Genomic DNA, 22,587 nt, shown 5'->3' with positions numbered 1-22,587 from the left:
TTGTTTTTTCTTTTTGCTGTGTGGAAGCTCTTGAATTTAATTAGATCCCATTTGTCAATTTCTGCTTTTGTTGTGATTGCTTTTGGTATTTTCATCATGAAATCTTTGCCCATGCCTGTGTCCTGAATGGGTATTGCCTAGATTTTCTTTTAGGATTTTTAGAGTTTTTGGTTTTACATTTAAATCTTTAATTCATCTTGAGTTAATTTTTGTATAAGGTTTAAGGAAGGGGTCTAATTTCAATTTTCTGCATATGACTAGCCAATTCTCCCAGGACCATTTATTTAATAGGGAATCCTTTCCCCATTGCTTGTTTTTGTCAGGCTTGTCAAAGATCAGATGTGTGGTCTTATTTCTAGGTGTGTGGTCTTATTTCTGAGTCCTCTACTCTGTTTAATTGGTCTGTGTGTCTGTTCTTGTACTAATACCATGTTGTTTTGGTTACTGTAGCCTTGTAGGATAGTTTGAAGTCAGGTAGTGTGATGTCTCCAGCTTTGTTCTTTTTGCTTAGGATTGTCTTGGATATTTGGGCTCTTTTTTGGTTCCATATGAATTCTATGAATTTTGGTTCCATATGAATTAGTTTTTTCTAATTCTGTGAAGAAAGCCCATGGCAGTTTAATGGAAATAGCATTGAATCTATAAATAACTTTGGGCTGTATGGTCAGTTTCACAATATTGATTCTTTCTATCCATAAGCATGGAATGTTTGTCCATTTGTTTGTGTCCTCTTTGATTTCTTTGAGCAGTGGTTTGTAGTTGTTAAAGAGGCCCTTCACTTCCCTTGTTAGCTGTATTCCTAGGTATTTTATTCATTTTGTAGCAATTGTGAATTGAAGTTCATTCATGATTTGGCTCTTTGCTTGCTTATTGTTGGTGTATAGGAATGCTAGCGATTATTGCACATTGATTTTGTATCCTGAGACTTTGCTGAAGTTGCTTATCAGCTTAAGAAGGTTCTGGGCTGAGATGATAATTTGACCTCCTCTCTTCCTATTTGAATATCTTTATTTCTTTCTCTTGCGTGATTACCCTGGCCAGATCTTCCAATACTTTGTTGAGTAGGATTGATGAGAGAGAGCATCCTCATCTTGTGCTGGTTTTCAAGGGGAATGCTTCCACCTTTTCCCCATTCAGTATTATGTTGGCTGCAGATTTGTCATAGATGGCTCTTTGAGGTATATTCCTTGAATACCTAGTTTGTTCAGAGTTTTTAACATTATGTTGAATTTTATCAAAGGCCTCTTCTGCAACCAGAGATAATCATGTAGTTTTTGTCTTTAATTCTGTTTATGTGATAAATCGCATTTATTGGTTTGCCATATGTTGAACCAGCCTTGCACTCTGAGGATGAAGCCAGCTTGATCATGGTAGATTAGCTTTTCGGTGTGTGCTGGATTTGGTTTGCCAGTATTTTATTGTGGATTTTTGCAGTGACATTCATTACAGATGTTGGCCTGAAGTTTTCTTTTTTTGTTGTATCTCCTGCTAGGTTTTGGTATCAGGATGATGCTAGCCTCATAAAAGAAGTTAGGGAGGAGTCCCTTCCTTTCAATTTTTTAGAATAGTTTCAGTAGAAATTTGTACCTCTGGTAGAATTCAGCTGTGAATGTATCTGATCCTGGGATTTTTTTTTTTGGTTGGTAGGCTATTTATTACTACCTCAATTTCAGAACACGTTGTTGGTCTACTTAGGGATTTGATTTCTTCCTGGTTTAGTCTTGGGAGGATGTATGTGTCCAGGAATGTATTCGTTTCTTCTAGATTTTTTAGTTTATGTGCATAGAGGTGTTTATAGTATTTTCTGATGGTTGTTTGTATTTCTGTGGGGTAAGGGTGGTATCTCCCTTGTCATTTCTGATTGCGTTTATTCTATTCTTCTCTCTTTCCTTCTATGTTAGTCTAGCTAGTGGTGTATTTTATTAATTTTTTCAAAAAATAAGCTCCTGGATTCACTGATTTTTTAAGGGTTTTTTGTGTCTGTATCTCCTTCAGTTCTGCCCTGATCTCGGTTATTTTTTGTCTTCTGCTAGCTTTGGGGATTGTTTGCTCTTTGAACTAGTTTTAGTATCAATATTGTACTAGCTTCATAAAATGAGATGAAGAATGTTTCTACTTTTTCCATTCTAGGAAGAATCTGAATAAAAGTGGAATTATCTGTCCCTTGAATGTTTGGTAGAATTTACTGGTAAAACCAAATGAGCTTGATGTTTTATTTATGGGAAGATTTTAAATTATTGATTCAAATTATTTAATAGTTGGCAGGACTATGTAAGTTATTGTATTTTTTATTTTTTATTGAGGTTTGGTAATTTGTACTTTTGTAGTAATTTTCCTCTTGGTCTACGTTTTCCAATTTATTGATATAAAATTATTCATAATAATTCCCTATTATCTTTTTAATCTTTGTGATTCTGTCCCATTTTTCATACCTAATACTGCCTATCTATCTCTTTTCTTTATCTTGATCAATCTGACTGGAGATTTGTTTATTAGTTATTTCAAAGAACCAGTTTTTAGCTTCGTTGACCAAAGTGTGTTTTATCTTTGTTTTCAGTTCATTAAGTTCTGCTCATGTCTTCAATTCTTTCTTTTTACTTTTTTTTTTTTTTTTTTTTTTTCTGAGACGGAGTCTCGCTCTGTCGCCCAGGCTGGAGTCCAGTGGCCGGATCTTGGCTCACTGCAAGCTCCGCCTCCCGGGTTCACGCCATTCTCCTGCCTCAGCCTCCCCAGTAGCTGGGACTACAGGCGCCCGCCACCTCGCCCGGCTAGTTTTTTTGTATTTTTTAGTGGAGACGGGGTTTCACCGTGTTAGCCAGGATGGTCTCGATCTGCTGACCTCGTGATCTGCCCGTCTCGGCCTCCCAAAGTGCTGGTATTACAGGCTTGAGCCACCGCGCCCGGCTCTTTTTACTTTCTTTGTGTTTTTTCTGTCTTTCCCCCTAACTTCTAACTTATTTTCTAATATAAGCATTGAAGGTTATATATTTTTCTACTTTTTTGTGTGTGTGAAGTACAAAAATTGTCAATTGGGAATTTCGAAGTGGAGAAAAATATTTCATTCTGACTTTTAAATTGCCACTCTCAATCGTGCCTAAAATTCATAGTGCTTACCATGTCAAACAATATGATTTTGATATGTACCTGGGGAAATTATGCTTACTAATGTGGTTTTAATCTCATCATGTTTCTTATAGGATTCACCTTTATTTGATCTTATTAAACAATCAAAGGACCGAGAAGGACCAACTGATCACTTTGAATCTGCTTGTCCTCTTAATCTTCCTCTCCAGAATAATCACACTGCAGCAGATATGTAAGCAAATTATATGTTATGTTGACCATTCAAACTACAAACAGATTTTAAGCATAAGTGCGATGTAAGGTTCTATAAAGAAACTGTAGGAAATAGAATTTTGAATAATACATTGTTTCTGTTTTTAAGAAGTTAGTAATAAAAGATACATGACCCAAATAAAGTCATATAAAAGAGTTCAGAGTGCTACTGAATCACCTAGGATTTGCATAATGAGAGCAGTTTTCATGGCAGAGTTGGCAGTTTAGGTGGAATAGGATTTCAACATGGAAACTGGAGAGGATAGAGGAGACAGAGGAGTGTGTTCCAAGAGTAAGAATGATATGAACTCAGAAGTATCAAAGGAAGCAGAAAACATTTTTCAGAGCATGCAGGTCAGACCATTTGAAGTGAAGCATAGGATAAGTGTAGGGAGAAGTATGGGATGTGGACTAACACACAGTTGATTACTGTGTGCTGATGATGATGATGGGAAAAGAAAATGTAAACCCAGAAGTATCTGAAACAGGTCTCAATCAATGTAGAAGTTTATTTTGCCAAGATTAAGGACATGCCCAGGAGAGAGATCTGTGCCTTTCTCCAGTGATGATTTTGAGGGCTCCAATATTTAAATGGGAAAGTCAGTCTGGAGGAGAAAGAAAAAAGGGTATGGTAATCCACATGTTGCAAGAGAAAAAGAGCTGGTAGAGAAATAGTCAATTATCTCTCCATCTCATGCTGAGTGAATTGACATTTTACATAAGATAAGGTGAACTTAGAGTCACTATCTGTAGAGGTATTTAACCTTTTATCTGTATTTATTTGTGTGGGAACAAAAGGAAAGGCAGTCTCTTGCATGACTCAGCTTTCAGCTTAATTTTTTCCTTTTGGCATAGTGAATTGGGGTCCCAAGTGTTTATTTTCCTTTCACAAAAGCAATCACTAACTGTGTGCTGGGCAGTGTCCTAAGTACTTAAGATTTATTTTGTCATTTAATCTTCATAACAATCCATAAGGTAGTAGATACTGCTGTCAGCCTGTTATCTAAAATGTAAAATAGGAATTAGAGAAATAAGATAACTTGCCTAAGGTCAACAGAATTCAAACCCAAGCTATCTAATCCCAAAGCCCAGGCTCTTAATCACTGTAGCTACATTGCCTTTCACAGAAATGTGCCTAATATTTTGTTTCTGTTTAATTGTGTATAGGAACTGACATTACAGTATTCTGTATTAGTGCAGGGGCCATTTTCCAGAGACGTCATTTTCATGCTAACTTGTACCCAAAGTGTTTCTGGCATATGGAGACTCTGCCTTCATGCATACATTTGTTTCCTAAGTAATGCTTTATATAAATAAGTTAAGCCTTTTTTTTTTTTTTTTTTTTTTTTGTTTAAATTCAAGAAGCAGTCATCTGTTAACTGCCAGGAAGTGGTGTAGGCACTGGGAATACAGAAGTAAGATGGCCTGGGTCCTTCCCCTCATAGAGCTTACATTCTGGAGGAGAAACACAGGCAGTGAACAAGTAAACCAAGATGTAAGATGATTTTAGAGTATAATAAGTGCTATAAAGGAGATAAACAGAGTGTTGTGAAAGAGAGAAATGGAGAGGGTGATAGAATATTTAGTGATACTTTCCTTTCTCTGAAAAAGTGATATTTTGACCTGACACCTGAAGGGCAATCTGATGCTGGCCAGGCAAAAATCTTCATGATGTGCATTCCAGGCAGAACAAACAGCAAGTGCAGTGGCTGTAGGGCAGATCAAACTTAGTTGGATTTAGGAACAGAAAGAAAGAAATCCTAGTGTGGCTGGGGTATTGGAAGAGGAGAATGGTGCAAGATGAGAGTGAAGAGCCAAGCTGGGGTGGATCTGGTAGGTCCCACAGGCCATAGTAAGGAGTTTGGATTCTATAAGGGAAGTGGGAAGCCATTGAAGCAGAAATGCAGCTTGCTATAATTTGTATTTTTAAAGGTCCACTCTCTGGCTGCTATCTGAAGTACAGGTGGGTTTGGAGGAAAGAAAGGGACAGGGCAAGGCAGAAAGCGAGGAAACCAGTTTGGAGACTATTTCTGTAGTTCAGATGAGGGATGTAGGTGACTTGGTCTAAGGTATGGTATTAGAAATAGAAATGGAGAGATCTGGGGTGTATTTAGAGATAAATTAATAGGTTTTACATTGGTTTTACATTGGATTTCAGGAATTTGGAAAATGGAGAAATTAAAAATAACTCCTAGATTTTTGACTTAAGACACTAGATGTAATGTGGAACTATTCTTTGAGATGGGAAAATAAATCTAGAGCTCTGCTTTGTTCTTATTAAGTCTGAGATTCAAGTAGTTATATCTGGTAGGTAATTGGATATTTACACCTAGAACTTCAGAGACTAACTTTGCCCAAGTTAAGCCAGTTTATAATACTGTCAGTAAACTGAATGAAAATCCAAAGTGGAAAATAGACCAGACACTGGTCCTTCTAAAATCATTGTGATAATGAGTTGCTTTTCTTAGTGTACTAGTTAATATACTACATGTTGTAGAAACATCCATAGTAAGGTACAAATTCTACTTCCTGTTCCTTTGTGCTTAAAATTTATGTCCTTAAAAATAAGTTTGTTTGCAAACTACCAAAAGAAAATCAGAAAGTAGATCTAGATTATTCTGTTAAATAGGGGGCAGCACAGAATGATAATATTTGCTAATATCCCTGCCTTGAGTTATGCCTGACATATTTAGTATACAGCTGTAAATCTGTCTGAATAATGTTATTTGAAGTATTAATTCATAGAATTCTGTACTGTGTGATTTAGGTGTGTATAAATCTGTGTGTGTAACTGAAATCTTAGATATGAACCATATCTAAGTTATCACCGTATTTAGTTACAACTAAAAAAGTTTTTGGGAGAATCACAAAAACAAGGTAACACTATTTAATATCAATACTTTTTTTTTAGCTGGAATCATCTTATGGTCTCAATCCCACTATAATTATTAAAATTGTACATTATACATATATAGCTATTTTTTCTAATAAGGCAGCAATCCCCAGGAAAAGCCATTTATTAAAATAGAGTTAGATATGATGATGACAAGCAGTTTTCCTATTAATATATCTTTCCCAGCTTGCATTTAAGTAGTCTGCTCAGTGAATTCGATATACAATACCAATTAAATAGACAAGATGTATCTGGGTATACAACTTTGAAGTGTGTGTATAGTCTGTGATTCTTAGCCAACTTCAAATGAAGACTTTTCTTTTAAATATTTCTAGGTATCTTTCTCCTGTAAGATCTCCAAAGAAAAAAGGTTCAACTACACGTGTAAATTCTACTGCAAATGCAGAGACACAAACAACCTCAGCCTTCCAGACCCAGAAGCCATTGAAATCTACCTCTCTTTCACTGTTTTATAAAAAAGGTTAGTAGATGATTCTTTTCAAGAGCATAGACTCTGAAACTAGGCTGACTGGGTTCAAATCATGTTTCTTCTATTTTCTAGGTACATTACTGGGCAAGTCACTTAATATCTCTGTGGCTCAGTTTCCTCATTTATAAAATGGAAATGATAATGTTGTAAGATCTTTCCTGACTATTCACAGAGTCATTTTTCTGGCCGGAAACCTCTGTGGCCGGTGGCGCCTTTGACCGAGTTTTGCTCGGGCCCACTGGGCTCATTTCACCCCCTTGGCCTGACAGGCTGCACTTGGGTCACACTACCGGCCTGGGTCCCATGCCAGCCAGGAGCAAGTCAGACGTGGAACAGAGAGGGGTGTGTGAGCAAGCATGAGGTCTGGCCATTGCACACAGTCAGAAATACTGGCTCCTGCAGCAGGGCAGGCAGGTGCTGGCACAGATGCTGGCTGTCTGTAAGGCTGCAGCTGGACCAGACGCACCACAAGCAGTTTCCACAGCTGGCATCAGGGAACAATAAAGTGGCCCCCAGAAGCTTGGAGATGCCAGAAACCACAGGGCCCCAAAGAGGGAGTCACAGCCCTGGCTCAGGGAGCTCCCAATTCTGGGCTCCCCAAAGGGCCGCAGCTCTTCTCTTTATCCACAACATGGTGAGCAAGGGGCATGTTTCAGCCCTGTTTGTGTTACAGTCCTTTTTGCCTCACCATTTGGTGGGTCCTGAGTTCTTGTCCTGCAACCAGGAAGAATGAGGTAAACAGACAAGTGGAGGGTGAGCAAGATGAAGGGGAGATTTATTGAGCAATAGAGCAGCTTAAAGAAGACCCACAGTGGGCAGCTCCTTTCTGTAACCACAATGTCCCGATGAGTGTTCAGCTCCTAGCAGAGAAGGTAGCTCCTCTCTGCAGGCAGGTCGTCCCAACAAGTGTTCAGTTCTCAGCAGAAAGGGTAACTCCTCTCTGCAGCTGCTCGTGCTGACAAGTGTTCAGCTATCAGTAGAGAGGGTAGCTCCTCTCTGCAGCTAGTTGTCCCATCGTCTCCATCCTCTGCTCTGCTCTAGCTGAGCCTCGGGCTTCTGTGGACCTCAGTGGGGAGAAAGTACGTACCGATTGGTCCATGGGCGGCCACTAGTGGGCCCAGAAAAGGTACCACAAGTCCTCACTCCGGTCTGTGGGACTGGCAACTCCCACCCCTAGCCTTCAGGCACTCCCTGGCCTGAAGGTAGGGCCTCAACAGGAGGCCCATCTGCCTCCTGCCGCCATCCATGCGCCAAGGGGCACCTGCAGGCCAGTGCCAAGCTGCCCTCAGCCCCCGCTTCGGCTTCCCCCGTGCTTGTCAGCGCCCAAAGTCTGGAGAGGGCTGAGGCGGCAGGGGGCTGGTGTGTCAGCGCTGCCTTGAGCGTGCACATACCCGGCTGGGCTGCGACAGCATCCAGGCTCAGCCCTGACTTTGCTCCGAGATTGGAGTGGGCGCTGGCAGCAGGGAGAAACCAGGCAGTGGGAACAGACACTTCTGAGCCTGCGAGGGCGGTGGCGGTGGCGGTGGCGGTGAGGGGGTGCCTTCCCGGGTCCCCAAGAGTACAGAGATGCCTGGGTCCACAGCCACGGTTTGGGTAGCTGCAGCTGCACCGGGGAGGGTGGGACTCCCACCTGCTCCCCAGCCCTGAGAGCACAGGGATGCCTGGGTCCGCAGCGGTGGCTTGGGCAGCTGCAGAAGCACTGGGGAGCTCCTGTCCCTACTCGGAAGGGGCAGGGTTCCTACTTGTCCCCGGCTCCCCCGGGCTTCCTGGAGCATGCCGCCCCATCCATGCCTCCCTGCTGCAGCGGGTGTGATGTACATACAAAAGTAGTGTGTTGTTGCCTACTGCAGACACATTTAGTGGATATTTTCAGGACCTTTAAGAAGGCCAGTAACCAGGTCATGTAGCATTCTCTGAGTGTGTATATATATTGTGGGGTGGGGAGGTTGATTTGAGTGTCTGTGCACACGTATATACTTCCTACTGTACACCCACTTGGAGCTCTTTGAAAGACAGTAAAAGGTCATGTTCCTCCATGATAATCTTTTTCCTGATTTTATTCAAGTAAGAATTATGCTGAGCTTTACAGGCATATTGTCAGATATTATCCTTAGGTTAGAGCAGTGGATTTCAAAGTGTCATTCCCAACCAGCAGAAGCCACATCACCTGGAAATTGTAGAAATGAGAATTCTGGGGCTCCAACCTAGACCCGCTCAATCAGAAACTCTAAGATAGGGCCCCCAAAACCTTGTTTTAACAATCCTCCAGCTAAGTCTGATGTATGCTAAAGTTTAACACCACTGAGATAAATTGTTAGCTTTAAAAATTTCAAATTAGCTTATGCAAGTCATTGAAAGAGACATATAAAGGGTCTATATGATATTTAAAGTAGATGAAGGAAAATTCAATTTTATGGATTCCTTTTTGCCAAATTTGCATTCTCAGTAGTTTTTATAGACTAAATAAATTACATATTGCAGTCATTTTACACTTAGGTAATCTACAAGTTTACCATTTTTCAACAGAGTATCCTCCATTGGTATTTTATAGAGAAATGTGTGGTTTAGGACTGGAAAAATTCATAGACATTAGCAATTATATAATTTTTAAAAAGATTGTTCCCCTTTAATATTGATAGTGGGAATGACCAATGGTGAGTGATTATTAATGGAATTGAAACAAGCCCTACTGGGTTGGCCTAATTTTACAGTGTCTTATGACCTTTCCTCCACTGCTTCCCACCTCTGCCCTAATTTCATGCCATACTAGTTAATTCAGCATGTATCATTCTGCCTTATATGTACCTAGAACTGTGCTAACACAAGGAATCAGTTATTTTTAAGGAAAATAGTGGTAGAAAAATCTTAAAACATCACCACTAAAGAACTTATTCATGTAACCAAACACCGCCTGTTCCCCCAAACACCTATTTAAAAAAAAAACAAAAAAAACTCATGCCTACATAATGAAGCCTCCATAAAAACTCAAAAGGACCTGGTTCTGGGAGCGTCTGGATATCTGCCCAGCTGGAGGTTCCTGGAGAAAAGCATGCCTGGGGAGGGCAAGGAAATTCCATGCCCCTTCTCACATGCCTTGCCCTCTGCATCTCTTCATTTGTATCCCTTGTAATATCCTTCATAATAAACCAGTAAACGTGTTTCTCGGGGCGGGGCCGGGGGGGGGGTGAAGAGTGGCAGAAATGAGGTTTCTGTTAAAATGCTACTTAACAGCATTATAATCAGAGCAATTCATCATTTGAACAAAATCTACTTGTAATTCAAAATGAACAGTAAAAATGACTAATTCTTCTTATCCCCACAGTGTATCGGCTAGCTTATCTCCGGCTAAATACACTATGTGAACGCCTTCTATCTGAACACCCAGAACTAGAACACATCATCTGGACCCTTTTCCAGCACACGCTGCAGAATGAGTATGAACTCATGAGAGACAGGCATTTGGACCAAGTAAGAAAATCAAGCACTTCACCTTCTCTCCTCCCTACTTACTTGTTAACTGATGTCTTACTTTTTTCTTTCTTTTTTTTTTTTTGAGATGGAGTCTCCCTCTGTTGCCCAGGCTGGAGTGCAGTGGTGCAATCTCGGCTCACTGCAACCTCCATCTCCCAGGTTCAAGTGATTCTCCTGCCTCAGCCTCCCAAGTAGCTAGGATTACAGGCGTGTACCACCACGCCTGGTTAATTTTGTATTTTAGTAGAGACAGGTTTTCACCATGTTGGCCAGGCTGGTCTCGAACTTCTGACCTCAGGTGATCCATTTGCCTACGGCCTCCCAAAGTGTTGGGATTACAGGCTTGAGCCACAGCACCCAGTCTTGTTAAGTGATTTCTAAAGAAAATATTAGATTCAGATGAGAAACTAGATCAATTTATTAGACTTAATATATGTTCATTTTTTGGCTACAATTTACATTTTTGTTGTAATTCTTACAAATTAAAGCTTTAACACTCAAGAGTATATTTTAGTAACTACTTATTTAATGACAAAAAAGATCTTACCTGTAAAAAAATAGGTGAAGAACCTTCTTATAGGCTTTTTCTGTGTAGTAGTGAGCTAGATATCATTTTAGTGTGAAAAAAGCATGAGACTTAAGAATCAGTTGATTTAAAACAATACCTATTGAATGAATGAATGAAATCAATTAGTTTACAATGAGAGAATGATCTTTCATATCCTCCTTTTTCTCTATAAAATAGGTTAATAAGAACAATATACTTTTGGCTGGGTGCGGTGGCTCACATCTGTAATCCTAGCATTTTGGGATGCTGAGGTGGGCAGATCGCTTGAGCTCGGGAGTTTGAGACCAGCCTGGGCAACCTGGCAAAACTTCATCTCTACAAAAAATTTAAAAATTAGCCAGCTACTTGAGAGGCTGAAGTGGGAGGATTTCTTGAGCCCAGGAGGCGGAGGTTGCAAGTGAGCTGAGATCACACCACTGCACTCCGGCCTGGGTAACAGAGCAAGACCCTGTCTCAAAAAAATTTTTTTTCTAATTAAAAATATATATATATACATATATATAGTTAATAGCTTTACTGACATAATTCACACACCATAAAAACCACCCATTTAAAATGTACAATTCGGTGGTTTTTAGTGTATTCACAGAGTTGTACAAACATCACCACAATCAATTTTAGAATTTGTATCACACCAGAAAGAAACTCCATACCCTCAAGCAGTCACCCCCTATTCCCCTACCCCCTCAGCCCAAGACAATATTAATCTGTTTTCTCTCTATGGACTTTCCTCTTCTAGACATTTCATACACATGGAATTATATAATATGTGGTCTTTTGTGTTTGCTTCTTTCATTTAGCATGTTTTCAAGGTTCATCTGTATTGTAGCTTGTATCAGTACTTCATTCCTTTTCATTGCCAGATAATATTCCATTGTATGAATATATACCACATTATGCTTATCATTCATGAAGTGATAAACATTTGGGTTGTTTCCACTTTTTGGCCATTATGAATAATGTTACTGTGAACATTTATGTACGTGTTTTCATTTCTCCTGGGTACATACCTAGGAGTAGAATTGCTAGGTCATATGATGATTCTATGTTAACTTTTTGAGGAATGCCCAGATCATTTTCCAAAGTGGCTATACCATTTTACATGGCTACCAATAATGTATGAGGTTCCAGTTTCTCTATATCCTCACCAACTTTTTTAATCTTTTTTTTATCATAGCCATCCTAGTGGGTATAAAGTGGCATCTCAGTGTGCTTTTGATTTGCATTTCTCTGATGGCTAGTGATGGTGAGCACCTTTTCATGTGTTTACTGGCCATGTGTATATCTTCTTTAGAGAAATGTCTATTCAGACCCTTTGCCCATTTTATTTTTATTTTTATTTTTTTATTTTTGACATGGAGTCTTGCTCTGTCACCCAGGCTAGAGTATAGTGGCATGATCTCAGCTTACGGCAACCTCTGCCTCCCGGGTTCAAGCGATTCTCCTGCCTCAGCTTCCTGAGTAGCTGGGATTACAGGTGTGTGCCACCACACTGGCCAATTTCTGTATTTTTAGTAGAGACAGGGTTTCATTATGTTGGTCAGGCTGGTCTCAAACTCCTGACCTTGTGATTCACCCGCCTCGGCCTTCCAAAGTGCTGGGATTACAGGCGTGAGCCACCATGCCCAGCCCATTTTGTTTTGAGATATGGTCTTATTCTGTCACCCAGGTTGGAGTGCAGTGACATGATCATAGCTCACTACGGCCTCGAATCCCTGGGTTCAAGTGTTCCTCCCACTTCTGCCTCCTGAGTAGCTGGGACTATAGGCACACACCACCACACCCAGCTAATTTTTGTATTTTTTGTAGAGATAGGGTTTTGCCATGTTGCTCAGGCTGATCTCGAACTCCTGAGCTCAAGTGAGTCACCCACCTGGGCCTCCCAAAGTGCTGGGATTACAGGCATGAGCCACCACACCCAGACTGCCCATTATTTAATAGGGTTATTTGTCTTGTTATTATTGAACTGTAATATGTATGTCTACATACAAGTCCCTTATCACATACATAATTTGAAAATATTTTCTTCCTTTCTGTGAGTTGTTTCACTTTCTTGGTAGTGTCCTTTGAAACACAAGTTTTTTATGTTGATGATGTCCAATTTATGTAGTTGTTTTCTTGTTACTGATGCTTTAGTGTCATATCTAAGAAACCAGTGCCAAATCTGAAGTTGTTAAGATTTATCCCTGTTTTCCTCCAAAAGGTTTATAGTTTTAGTTCTTACATTTAGGTTTTGCTCCATTTTGAGCTAATTTTTTAATATAGTTGAGGTAGGAGTCCAGCTTCATTCTTTTGTATGTGGATAACTAGTTGTTCCAGCAACATTTTTTGAAAAGATTTTTTCTCTCCTCATTGACAGTTGTCAAAAAATCACTTGACTGTAAATATGTAAATATTTATTTCTGGACTCTCAATTCTGTTTCATTGATCTACATAAGGTATTCTTATGTCAGTACTACACTGTCTACACTTGGCTGTAGGATGCCAAGCAAAAGATGATTATTTGGCACTCTTGGCAATAGTAGGTAACAGCAAGAATGTTGCAGAAGTAATGAGTACTTAAATTAGGCTATAAAGTTCATACAAATAAAGTCTGATGTTTTAAAGTCACAGGGAATCATTTTCAGAACTTAGTTTTGCATTTAAAATATCTTTTATTGAAATGTAATACACATATGTAAAAACCTGTGTATCAAAAGGATACATTCTAACAAAAATTCATCAACTGAACTTAGTTATATAACCAGCATCCAGATCTGGAAACAAAACATTGTCAGCAACACATAAGACTCTCTTACATGCCCTTCCAGTCACCATGGCCTCCTCACCACCACCACCAAGTGTGTTCAATATTATTTTATCTGATAGTTTGAAACGTTTTCACACCTGGCTTTTTAAAGTGCTAGTTATACAAAATTAATTGATTCTAGTTTCAACTTTTCTGGGAAACATTTAAGGGACAAGAGCCAAAGTTAGGGTAATTTACAAGCCAGGTGATCAGTCCTGAATAATTGAGCCTTGGTGATTTGCATTTTGTTCTTTAAACACACTTTGGGTTAAACACTTCATGTAGAATTTCAAACTGAGCTCAGTGTGGAAAGAAATAACTCTGTAGGAAGTTAAACTTTTCTTTTTTGAGGCTAAAAGAAAGAAAACGGTATTTTTTAAGAACAAAACCATGTAATAAAATTCTGACTACTTTTACATCATATTTATTCACTAGATTATGATGTGTTCCATGTATGGCATATGCAAAGTGAAGAATATAGACCTTAAATTCAAAATCATCGTAACAGCATATAAGGATCTTCCTCATGCTGTTCAGGAGGTAGGTAATTTTCCATAGTAAGTTTTTTTGATAAATCCGTATCTATAACATAGGTAATTTTATTCATTAATGAGATCATATATTCTGACCTTATTTTGTAAATTCACAAATAAAAACTTTTATATTATTTATTTGTAACTTAAATAGAATTGGAAAGATAAGGCAAATAATGAAATTATCCATATCCATATTTTTTAATAAAGTTAATAAGTAATACTTTATCCCTGTAATAAGCAGGTATTTGTAATAAACTTGACATGAGTCAGAACATTAGATATTCTTCGAAGTTATTTGTATTAGTTTATAGGAAAAGCCAGTATAAATGCAGCCTTGCAAATAAATAATAAAAATGTTCAGTATAAACACATTTTGTGTTTCTGGTTTACCGTCCCTTTAGAGAAATAGTAGTAGTAAAATATACTTGGTATGACATATTTCATACTGTTTTGTGGAAAGTGAGTTGTGGGATATTTTTCCCATTTATTATTGGAGTTTTCAAAAGTAATACAAACCAAGTCATTTTTGTTTGTATGTTTGAAGTTATTTTCTAAATTCAATCATTTTAATTGTGTATATCAGAGGCATCTGATGTAACCTCTGTGTTTTTACCTAAATTTTGAGTGAAATCTATCACTAGATATTTAGTGCCTTTACTAAATATCTACTTCTTGCAACTGAGTAATGCATACTTAAACCCTTATAGATTGGGGGGAAAACCAGGAGGTACAGGCCAGATAATGTAGTCCAAATATTGATGCATAATATTATTGGCTTTCACTCAGCTCTGGCCCTTTGATCCCCTTTGATCATGCTTTCCATTCTGCTAGCCTGTCTACTCCTGTCTTCTTAGATGGCCAGCTATTCCATCTGCTGCTGCCTGGCTATTTCTCTCAATCATTCTGTGACATTTCACTTATTGGAGAGCAGCTATAATCCAAGCCTAAGAAGTAATTTTAGATTATTTTTTTCTTTTATAATATGTGCTTCTTATCAGTCAAAAAGTATTATAAACTAAGGAAATCTAAAGGTAGAAATTTTAAAATTCATTTAACAAGTAAATTTTACTTTTTTTTTCCTACTATTCTTTCTCAGACATTCAAACGTGTTTTGATCAAAGAAGAGGAGTATGATTCTATTATAGTATTCTATAACTCGGTCTTCATGCAGAGACTGAAAACAAATATTTTGCAGTATGCTTCCACCAGGGTAGGTCGAAAGTATCCTTTGATTGGAAAAATCTAATGTAATGGGTCCACCAAAACATGAAATAAATGGTCTACTTTTCTGTTTTTGCTCTAGCCCCCTACCTTGTCACCAATACCTCACATTCCTCGAAGTCCTTACAAGTTTCCTACTTCACCCTTACGGATTCCTGGAGGGAACATCTATATTTCACCCCTGAAGAGTCCATATAAAATTTCAGAAGGTCTCCCAACACCAACAAAAATGACTCCAAGATCAAGGTGTGTGTTTTCTCTTTAGGGAAGTAGTAAAGAATGAGAGGGCGATTATTTTGATCCAAGAATAAAAAGTATAAAGCTTTCTTCATTTCAAATAAGCTAGACTCTTGAAACTCTATTTGCTTATTTAAGTAACATAATAAGAATATGGAGAGAAAGAAAATCTATTTACTTGGATGAGTTTACAGATTTACTTATCAGATTTCCTGACTGTTAGGGTATCTTCTTTTGTAAACAATTTGAGAACCAGTTTGGTTATATGTTTCAAAACACTTTCATATTTTTCTAAGTAGCCAATCTGCTAAACAAAGCAGGTTACTTTAGGTTGAGTACTTTTAGTTTGTAGTTTATTGGATGTCCTGTAAATTTTGCTTCCTGTGGATTTTGTTCATTTTGCTTGTTATATTAAATGTAGATTACTGTCAATTAAGTCTTTAGAGGTCCATCCCTAATCCTGCTGGCGGCCACTTTACCACCTTACCTTGGGCAGGTCTCTATCTCTACTTCACCAGGGTGCTGTGGATCAGGGAAATGATGAATATGAAGCTGTTTTAAATGCTCAGATGAAAGGTTGTGTGCAACTACAAATCATTATATTATCTTCCACATCCAACCACAAGTGTTCTCTGGCTTTGAAGTGCTTCAATTGACTAATTATATGTTGTCATGGGCTATTTGAAACTGACTTTATTTGTGTAAAGTAGGAGGCAGATTAGCTGGTATAGTTAATGTAGTCTCATCTCAGAAATTATCAGCCCATATGGTTGTACCTAATGGGCAAGAAAAGGGGAATATGTTGGCCTTTCAGAAAACATTTGCATGTTATATTTAATTATTTAAGTAGTACGTACTCATTATAAAAATTTCAAACTCTACAGAAAAATATGAAGTGAGAAATAATTGGCAATATGATACAAATGCTCTCATGTGCCTCTGTATCATCCTTTATTTATTTGGTGTTCTTGTAGTTGGATATCTGTGTACTGATACCTACTACTTGTTCTAAGCTGCTAAGATGCCACGTCATGTCTATTTAAGAAAATTTACATTGTTCCATGCCACTATATGAAAATGTATACTTAGGTAGTTTTCTTTAATAGTGATAATTAGTCCATACTATGGTGATAATGATGGCTACTTGCTGATACTTAGTGAAATAAATTCTGTGTTGGTATTCTTTAGCAAAAAAGTCACATTCTGAACATCCTAACTAATAAATCATTGACCAGGCATTAGGAGAGCATCTTAACACTACCTAGTACATTTAGGTGTTCTGGTTAATCAAATATTATATGTAGAATGATGGCCACTTATCAAGGAATTAGAGGACAAAAAATTCTCTATATTCACTAGTTCCATGTTCATATTTTCAAATCTTTGTTGAGTCATGTCAGTCTAATGATGTTCTTCAGATTTATTATCAAGAACATAAATTATATGGTTCAAATAAAGACAGACTAATAAAGATTTCTGACTCTATATATGATATATGATAGCCTTTACTATATCAATATAGATGCTAATTAGAATTCTGATTATTACTTAATATGGTAAGTTTTTTCCAAATATTACTTGAATTTTAAATGAGAAAATATGAAAAAAATTTGATAACTTACCCATTGATTTATGAAGAACTCAGTAGGGGTAAACTTGAAACTTTCCTTTGCCCTCCCTAAATATGGGCAATGGCAGAATATGTTCTTGCAGACTTATAACTTTTGCTTTAAAGCTAAGAGACTAGGTGAGTATATGATTAAATGGGCACTGTTAGAATAATTCCCAAATGAATATAGTTTGTCAGTAGTTCTAGGGTAGAGGTAACCTTTAATTTAGTCTTCCTAATAGTTCAGAATGATGTATCTATGCTCGTCTCTGCAAAATTGTATATGATTTTTTATTACTAATTGGTATTTCATCTTAACTTGACAGGATCTTAGTATCAATTGGTGAATCATTTGGGGTGAGTATTTTCTTTCTATGAAATATAATAGTATGCATTGTAAGTATAAAAGAAATTAAAGCTTTCTGTAATTCGAGTTTCTAAATGTAATTATTCAAACACCTCATCCAGGCATATTGCATAGAAATTTATGAGATATATATATATATATATATCATACTCCTAATCTCAAATCATACTCCTAATTGGTGAACTTCAAAACTTTTCTAAATATTCATTTGAGATTATATAATACATATACACATTTGTGTATATACATACATATATACGTCAGCTGTTTTTGCTCATAACACTTCTGTCACCAAATGTGTAAGATTTTTTTCTCACACAAATCTATTCTTCAACTCTCTGGTGTTCTACAATTCAATTCAATTCTGACACTAATTACTCAGAGTCAGCATCAGACTCCACAGGTTCAAGGGCTCAGTCCCACAAAACTGGTCTCACTGCAGACACCAGTCACAAGCATCAGGTCCCCAGGCTACACCACACTTCCTTCTGACTTGGATACAAAGTTGGGGGGTTCCGATAGTGCCTCTTCCTTACAGGTTTGATCCATTGCCAGAACTACTCACAAAACTCTGGAAAATATTTTACTTACTATTATCAGTTCATCATAAAAGATACAAATGAACAGCCAGATGAAGTATTATATAGGGTGAGGTCCAGAAGAGTCCCTAGCACAGGGGCTTCTGTCCCTGGGGAGTTGGGGTGCACCACCTTCCTAGCACTTGGACATGTTTACCAACTCCAAAGGTCTCCCAGCCTTATTGTTGAGGGGTTTTTATAGGGGTTTCATTATGTAGGCATAATTGATTAACTCAATCTCCAACCCCCTCCCATCCCTGGATAGAGGGTGGGGCTGAAAGTTCCAAGCTTCTGCTCAAGACCTGGTCTTTCTGGCAACCAGCTTCCATCCTAAATTAGCTAGGTACGCACCAAGTATCACCTCATTAGAACAAAAGAGGGTCCCATCACCCTTATCACTCAGGAAATTCGAAGGGGTTTAGGAGCTCTGTTCCAGTAACCGGGGACAAGGACCAAATATCACTCTATGATACCATGTATGTATGTACGTAACCTCACAGCAATTTTATAAAACAGTTTTGAAATTCACTCATTATGAGTGTGATTTGAAATGAGATACTCCAAAATGTAAGCCCGATATCCAAATGTCACCAGCCTGTCCCTGCCTACTGGTCTCCTTCCATACGTATGCACTTTTTGCTTGTCCTTCCTCTCAGACTTCTCAGACTTCTAGGATATTCTTTTTCTGGTACACTGACTAGGAATTGTTTACATGAGATCCTGCCTCAGTGAAAGTGGCAGGGCTTCATTCTAGGAGATCCAAGGGAACGCTTTGCTTTGAAACATTTATTCTAGACTGCAAATCTACAACACTAATTGGTCTTCCATTAAAGTCACTAATTCAGCAGTCCCATATTCAGTATGCATTACTATTAATATGTTGCACCATCTCCACTCCCCTGAGAGCTTATATTTTCAAATTTTTTATTTTTCTTTTTAGAGACAGTGTCTCCCTCTGTCACCTACTTACCGTAACCTCAAACTCCTCGACTCAAGCAGTCCTCTCACCTTAGCCTCCCAAGTTGCCAGGACTACAGGCATGCACCACCATGTCCAGCTAATTTTTTAATTTTTTGTAGAGACAGGGGCTTGCTATGTTGGCCAGATTGGTATTGAACTCCTGGCTTCCATGATCCCTTGTCTCAGCCTCCCAAAGAGCTGGGATTACAGATGTGAGCCACTGCGCCTGGCCAGAGAGCTTATATTCTTATAGGCAGTCGAATGTATTGCTACATAATACATTACCCCCAAACTTAGTGACTTAAAACAAACGTTTATTATCTCCATTTCTGTGGGTCAATAATCTAGGCATGACTTAGCTGGACCAGAGTTTCTCCAAAGTCTGTGATCAAGGTGTCAGCAGGGCCTGCAGTCATCTCAAGGCTCCACTAGAGGAGCATTCACTGGCAGACTTACTCAAATGGCTGTTGGCTGACCCTCGATGCCTGTTGGGCCCTCTATTGGTTTCTTGCCCTTGGGCCCCTCCATAGTGCTACTTGCTACTCACAACATGGCAGCTTGCTTTGCCCAGAGCAGGGACTCTGAGGGAGGCAGGGAAATAAAGAGCAAGAGAGGGGTAGATGGGTCACAGTCTTATTGTAATCTAATTCTGGAAATGACAGCCCATTACTTTTGGTATATTATTTTGGTTAGAAGCAAGACAACAGTAGATCTAGCCCACACATGAGGGGAGGAGGATTACACAAGGAGGTGAATACCCGGAGGTGGGGTCATTGGGAGCCATCTGAGAGGCTGCCCACCACACTGCCTCAAGTAACTAGGGAGAGGTAAAAGTTTGTATGCCAAATGACTAAATGTTAAAATGTGTGTTACAAATAGTTCATGATGGGCTGCAGCTGTCAGGCATTACAAAGGAGCTCTGGGACCTTACAAGGACAGTTGGAGCTGGCTAGGTATCACATTGTGGTCTTCAAACATTTTTGCTTGCCATAACCTCTAAAATAATTGGGAAAAAGTTGAATGCACTTCTATATCTTAAAGCTGATAATTTAAAATATTATACATTTAATAGCAGCATGGGATTTAGTTTTTGTTAAATTGTATATGTGCTCCAGATAGATTTACCATCAAAACCTGTTTTGAATTTAATATTGGAAGAATTTGCTCATTTAATTTTTGGAAAATAAAGCATAATTGGCAAAGCTAATTCTCACTGTTGAATCGATCAGTCAAATCAGATATAATTTCTATCAGAAAATCTATATGACTTGTCAACATAATACCCACAAAGTGAATCAAAAATTATTATTCATTGAACACATCATCTCTTATCAAATTCTTGTGACCTTCCCTCTGGTTATGTAATAGCCTAAAAGAAAAAAAAAATGACAAAAGCAAGTTTCCAGAAAGCTATTCTGACTTGCCTACTTCTGAAAAGTAGTCCTGTATGGTGGGTTCTGAAAATGAGGAACCAGCACTTGCAGAGTAGGCAGTTGCTGGAGGAAGAATGTGAGCTGCATGGGAAAAGACAGGAGGATTTACAAAGAGTGGGTGTTTAATTGGGGAGGGAATTAGGTAGTTATTCTGATTTTTAAATATTTCATATATTTTATTTGGTCCAATGAAGCAGAAAATTAAAATGAAGTGATTACCTCTGCCTGATTTTTGACACACCTCAAACTATAACTTGAGGTTGCTAACTACAAAACGCTGGCATTTAATGATTTAAAGTAAAGAATTATGTAATTTGTAGACTTCTGAGAAGTTCCAGAAAATAAATCAGATGGTGTGTAACAGCGACCGTGTGCTCAAAAGAAGTGCTGAAGGAAGCAACCCTCCTAAACCGCTGAAAAAACTACGCTTTGATATTGAAGGATCAGATGAAGCAGATGGAAGGTAGGAACCATTTTTGAATGTTTTCCAGTAGCTGAGATGGTCATCTAGGGAATCCAGTCTTAGCACTGCTCCTGACTTATACCAATTTCTTTCATGCCAAGTTTATTTGGCAGCTGTGAGAATGACTCAAAATAATAGATATGAGTGTAGTGCAAAGTTAAAAACACCTTACAAATTGTGTACCAACATTCAGTGAAGATACCTAATAAACCCTGATCTTTTTTACAAAGCTATTGATAAAATTTTGTTATTCTTAACATTAAATTTAAAAATGTTTACTCTTTAAAAATATTAACCACTATGTTTTGTAAGAACCACTGAAAAAATATATAGCATCATAAATTTGTGACATTTATGTTTTAGATGGTTAGTTTTTAAATTTTAAAATTAAAAGCTACTCACTAAAATAATAGCATAAAATAAGGCATTGAAAGCATCAGTTACTGGAAATTTGAGTTTTCCTTTTATAAATACACATGAAATGTTTTACATTTTTTTAAATCTGCAGTAAACATCTCCCAGGGGAGTCCAAATTTCAGCAGAAACTGGCAGAAATGAGTAAGTACTTATTTCACCTTGTGTAAATGAAAGAAACAATTGTTTACACTGCAGGAAGTCTTTTCATTCTATAAAAGAATGTATAATCTCTTCAGTTGGCAGGTTTGTTTATGCATTTAAAATATAATTCAATCAAGATTATATTATTTACCTACAAACATTTGTGGATTAAATGTATGATGCAAAGTGAAGGTCATTTTTACGCTTTCTATGACCTTTCGTGCAGGAAGACTAAGAAGTGAAACTGCTTGACCACATTCAACACAAATGGCTACAGTTACAAAATACTTTAGCAGAACTACAAAGAGGAACTATTCAGGAGTATTAGATATAGGGATAGGTTTTATAAACCTAGCATATGTAAACATCATCATCCTTATTTAAGGAATAACCTTTGATTCTGCCATTATTAAACTTTCCTTATTTGCAAATCTTAAACAATTTCAAACAAAAGTTTCCATTACTGGAAATCAGAATTTTAATAAAGAACACTGTGTCATTTTTCAAGTTATACAGAGTGATATAATGTTAGGGTAAGTGGAATTCTATTCAAAACTACTCTGAGACTAGAAAGAAAATTAATCCAAGTATAGTAGATGGAAGGCACATTAGAAAAGAGAGAAATGTTGACTGACTACTGTTGAGTTGTCTTACGTAGCTATGGTAGTGAGTGTAACAGTTCCCGGTATCTGCTGCCAGACCCATTGATAGGAAAAGGAACTGGGATTTTGAAAGAAGACAAATATTCAGGAGATAGGTGTTAAAACTATCATTCCTAGGTCACAGGACACACTAATGAGAACAATACCAATTAAAATGAGAGGCTTTCTTTTAATACATCTTTGTAGATACTAACTTTGAAAATAAGATATTTAAAAGAATTTTTTTATGTATTATTTTTAATACATAATTGAATTAAAACGAACTAAAGCAAAATTTTCTAGTCATAAACGAATCCCTTTTTGGATTTTATGTCGACTTATATGTTCCTATTTTAACTTTTAAATAGTTGTGTCTTTCCCCTCCGCACACGAAAATAGACAAGAGGCTTATAACCAAAATCAGGCCTTGAAGACAGA

At 37.8% G+C, this 22,587-nt stretch overlaps 1 protein-coding gene across 1 annotated transcript in view; it reads left to right on the top strand.

Annotated features, from left to right (window-relative positions):
• The window catches only part of RB1 (RB transcriptional corepressor 1), a 177,317-nt gene that overhangs the window by 151,287 nt on the left and 3,443 nt on the right, over positions 1-22,587 (top strand). Inside the window, exons 18-26 of the mRNA XM_010363858.2 lie at positions 3,198-3,316; positions 6,565-6,710; positions 10,042-10,187; positions 13,982-14,086; positions 15,179-15,292; positions 15,386-15,549; positions 17,476-17,506; positions 20,808-20,950; positions 21,459-21,508. Of these exons, the coding sequence (XP_010362160.1) occupies positions 3,198-3,316; positions 6,565-6,710; positions 10,042-10,187; positions 13,982-14,086; positions 15,179-15,292; positions 15,386-15,549; positions 17,476-17,506; positions 20,808-20,950; positions 21,459-21,508 (1,018 nt within the window). The remainder of the gene's footprint in view (positions 1-3,197; positions 3,317-6,564; positions 6,711-10,041; positions 10,188-13,981; positions 14,087-15,178; positions 15,293-15,385; positions 15,550-17,475; positions 17,507-20,807; positions 20,951-21,458; positions 21,509-22,587) is intronic.

The sequence above is a fragment of the Rhinopithecus roxellana genome, chromosome 18 (assembly GCF_007565055.1).
Source record: "Rhinopithecus roxellana isolate Shanxi Qingling chromosome 18, ASM756505v1, whole genome shotgun sequence".
In the NCBI taxonomy this organism is placed as follows: Eukaryota; Metazoa; Chordata; class Mammalia; order Primates; family Cercopithecidae; genus Rhinopithecus; species Rhinopithecus roxellana.
Note: the sequence above shows the minus strand (reverse complement) of the source record. Positions and strands in the feature narration are given on the sequence as shown.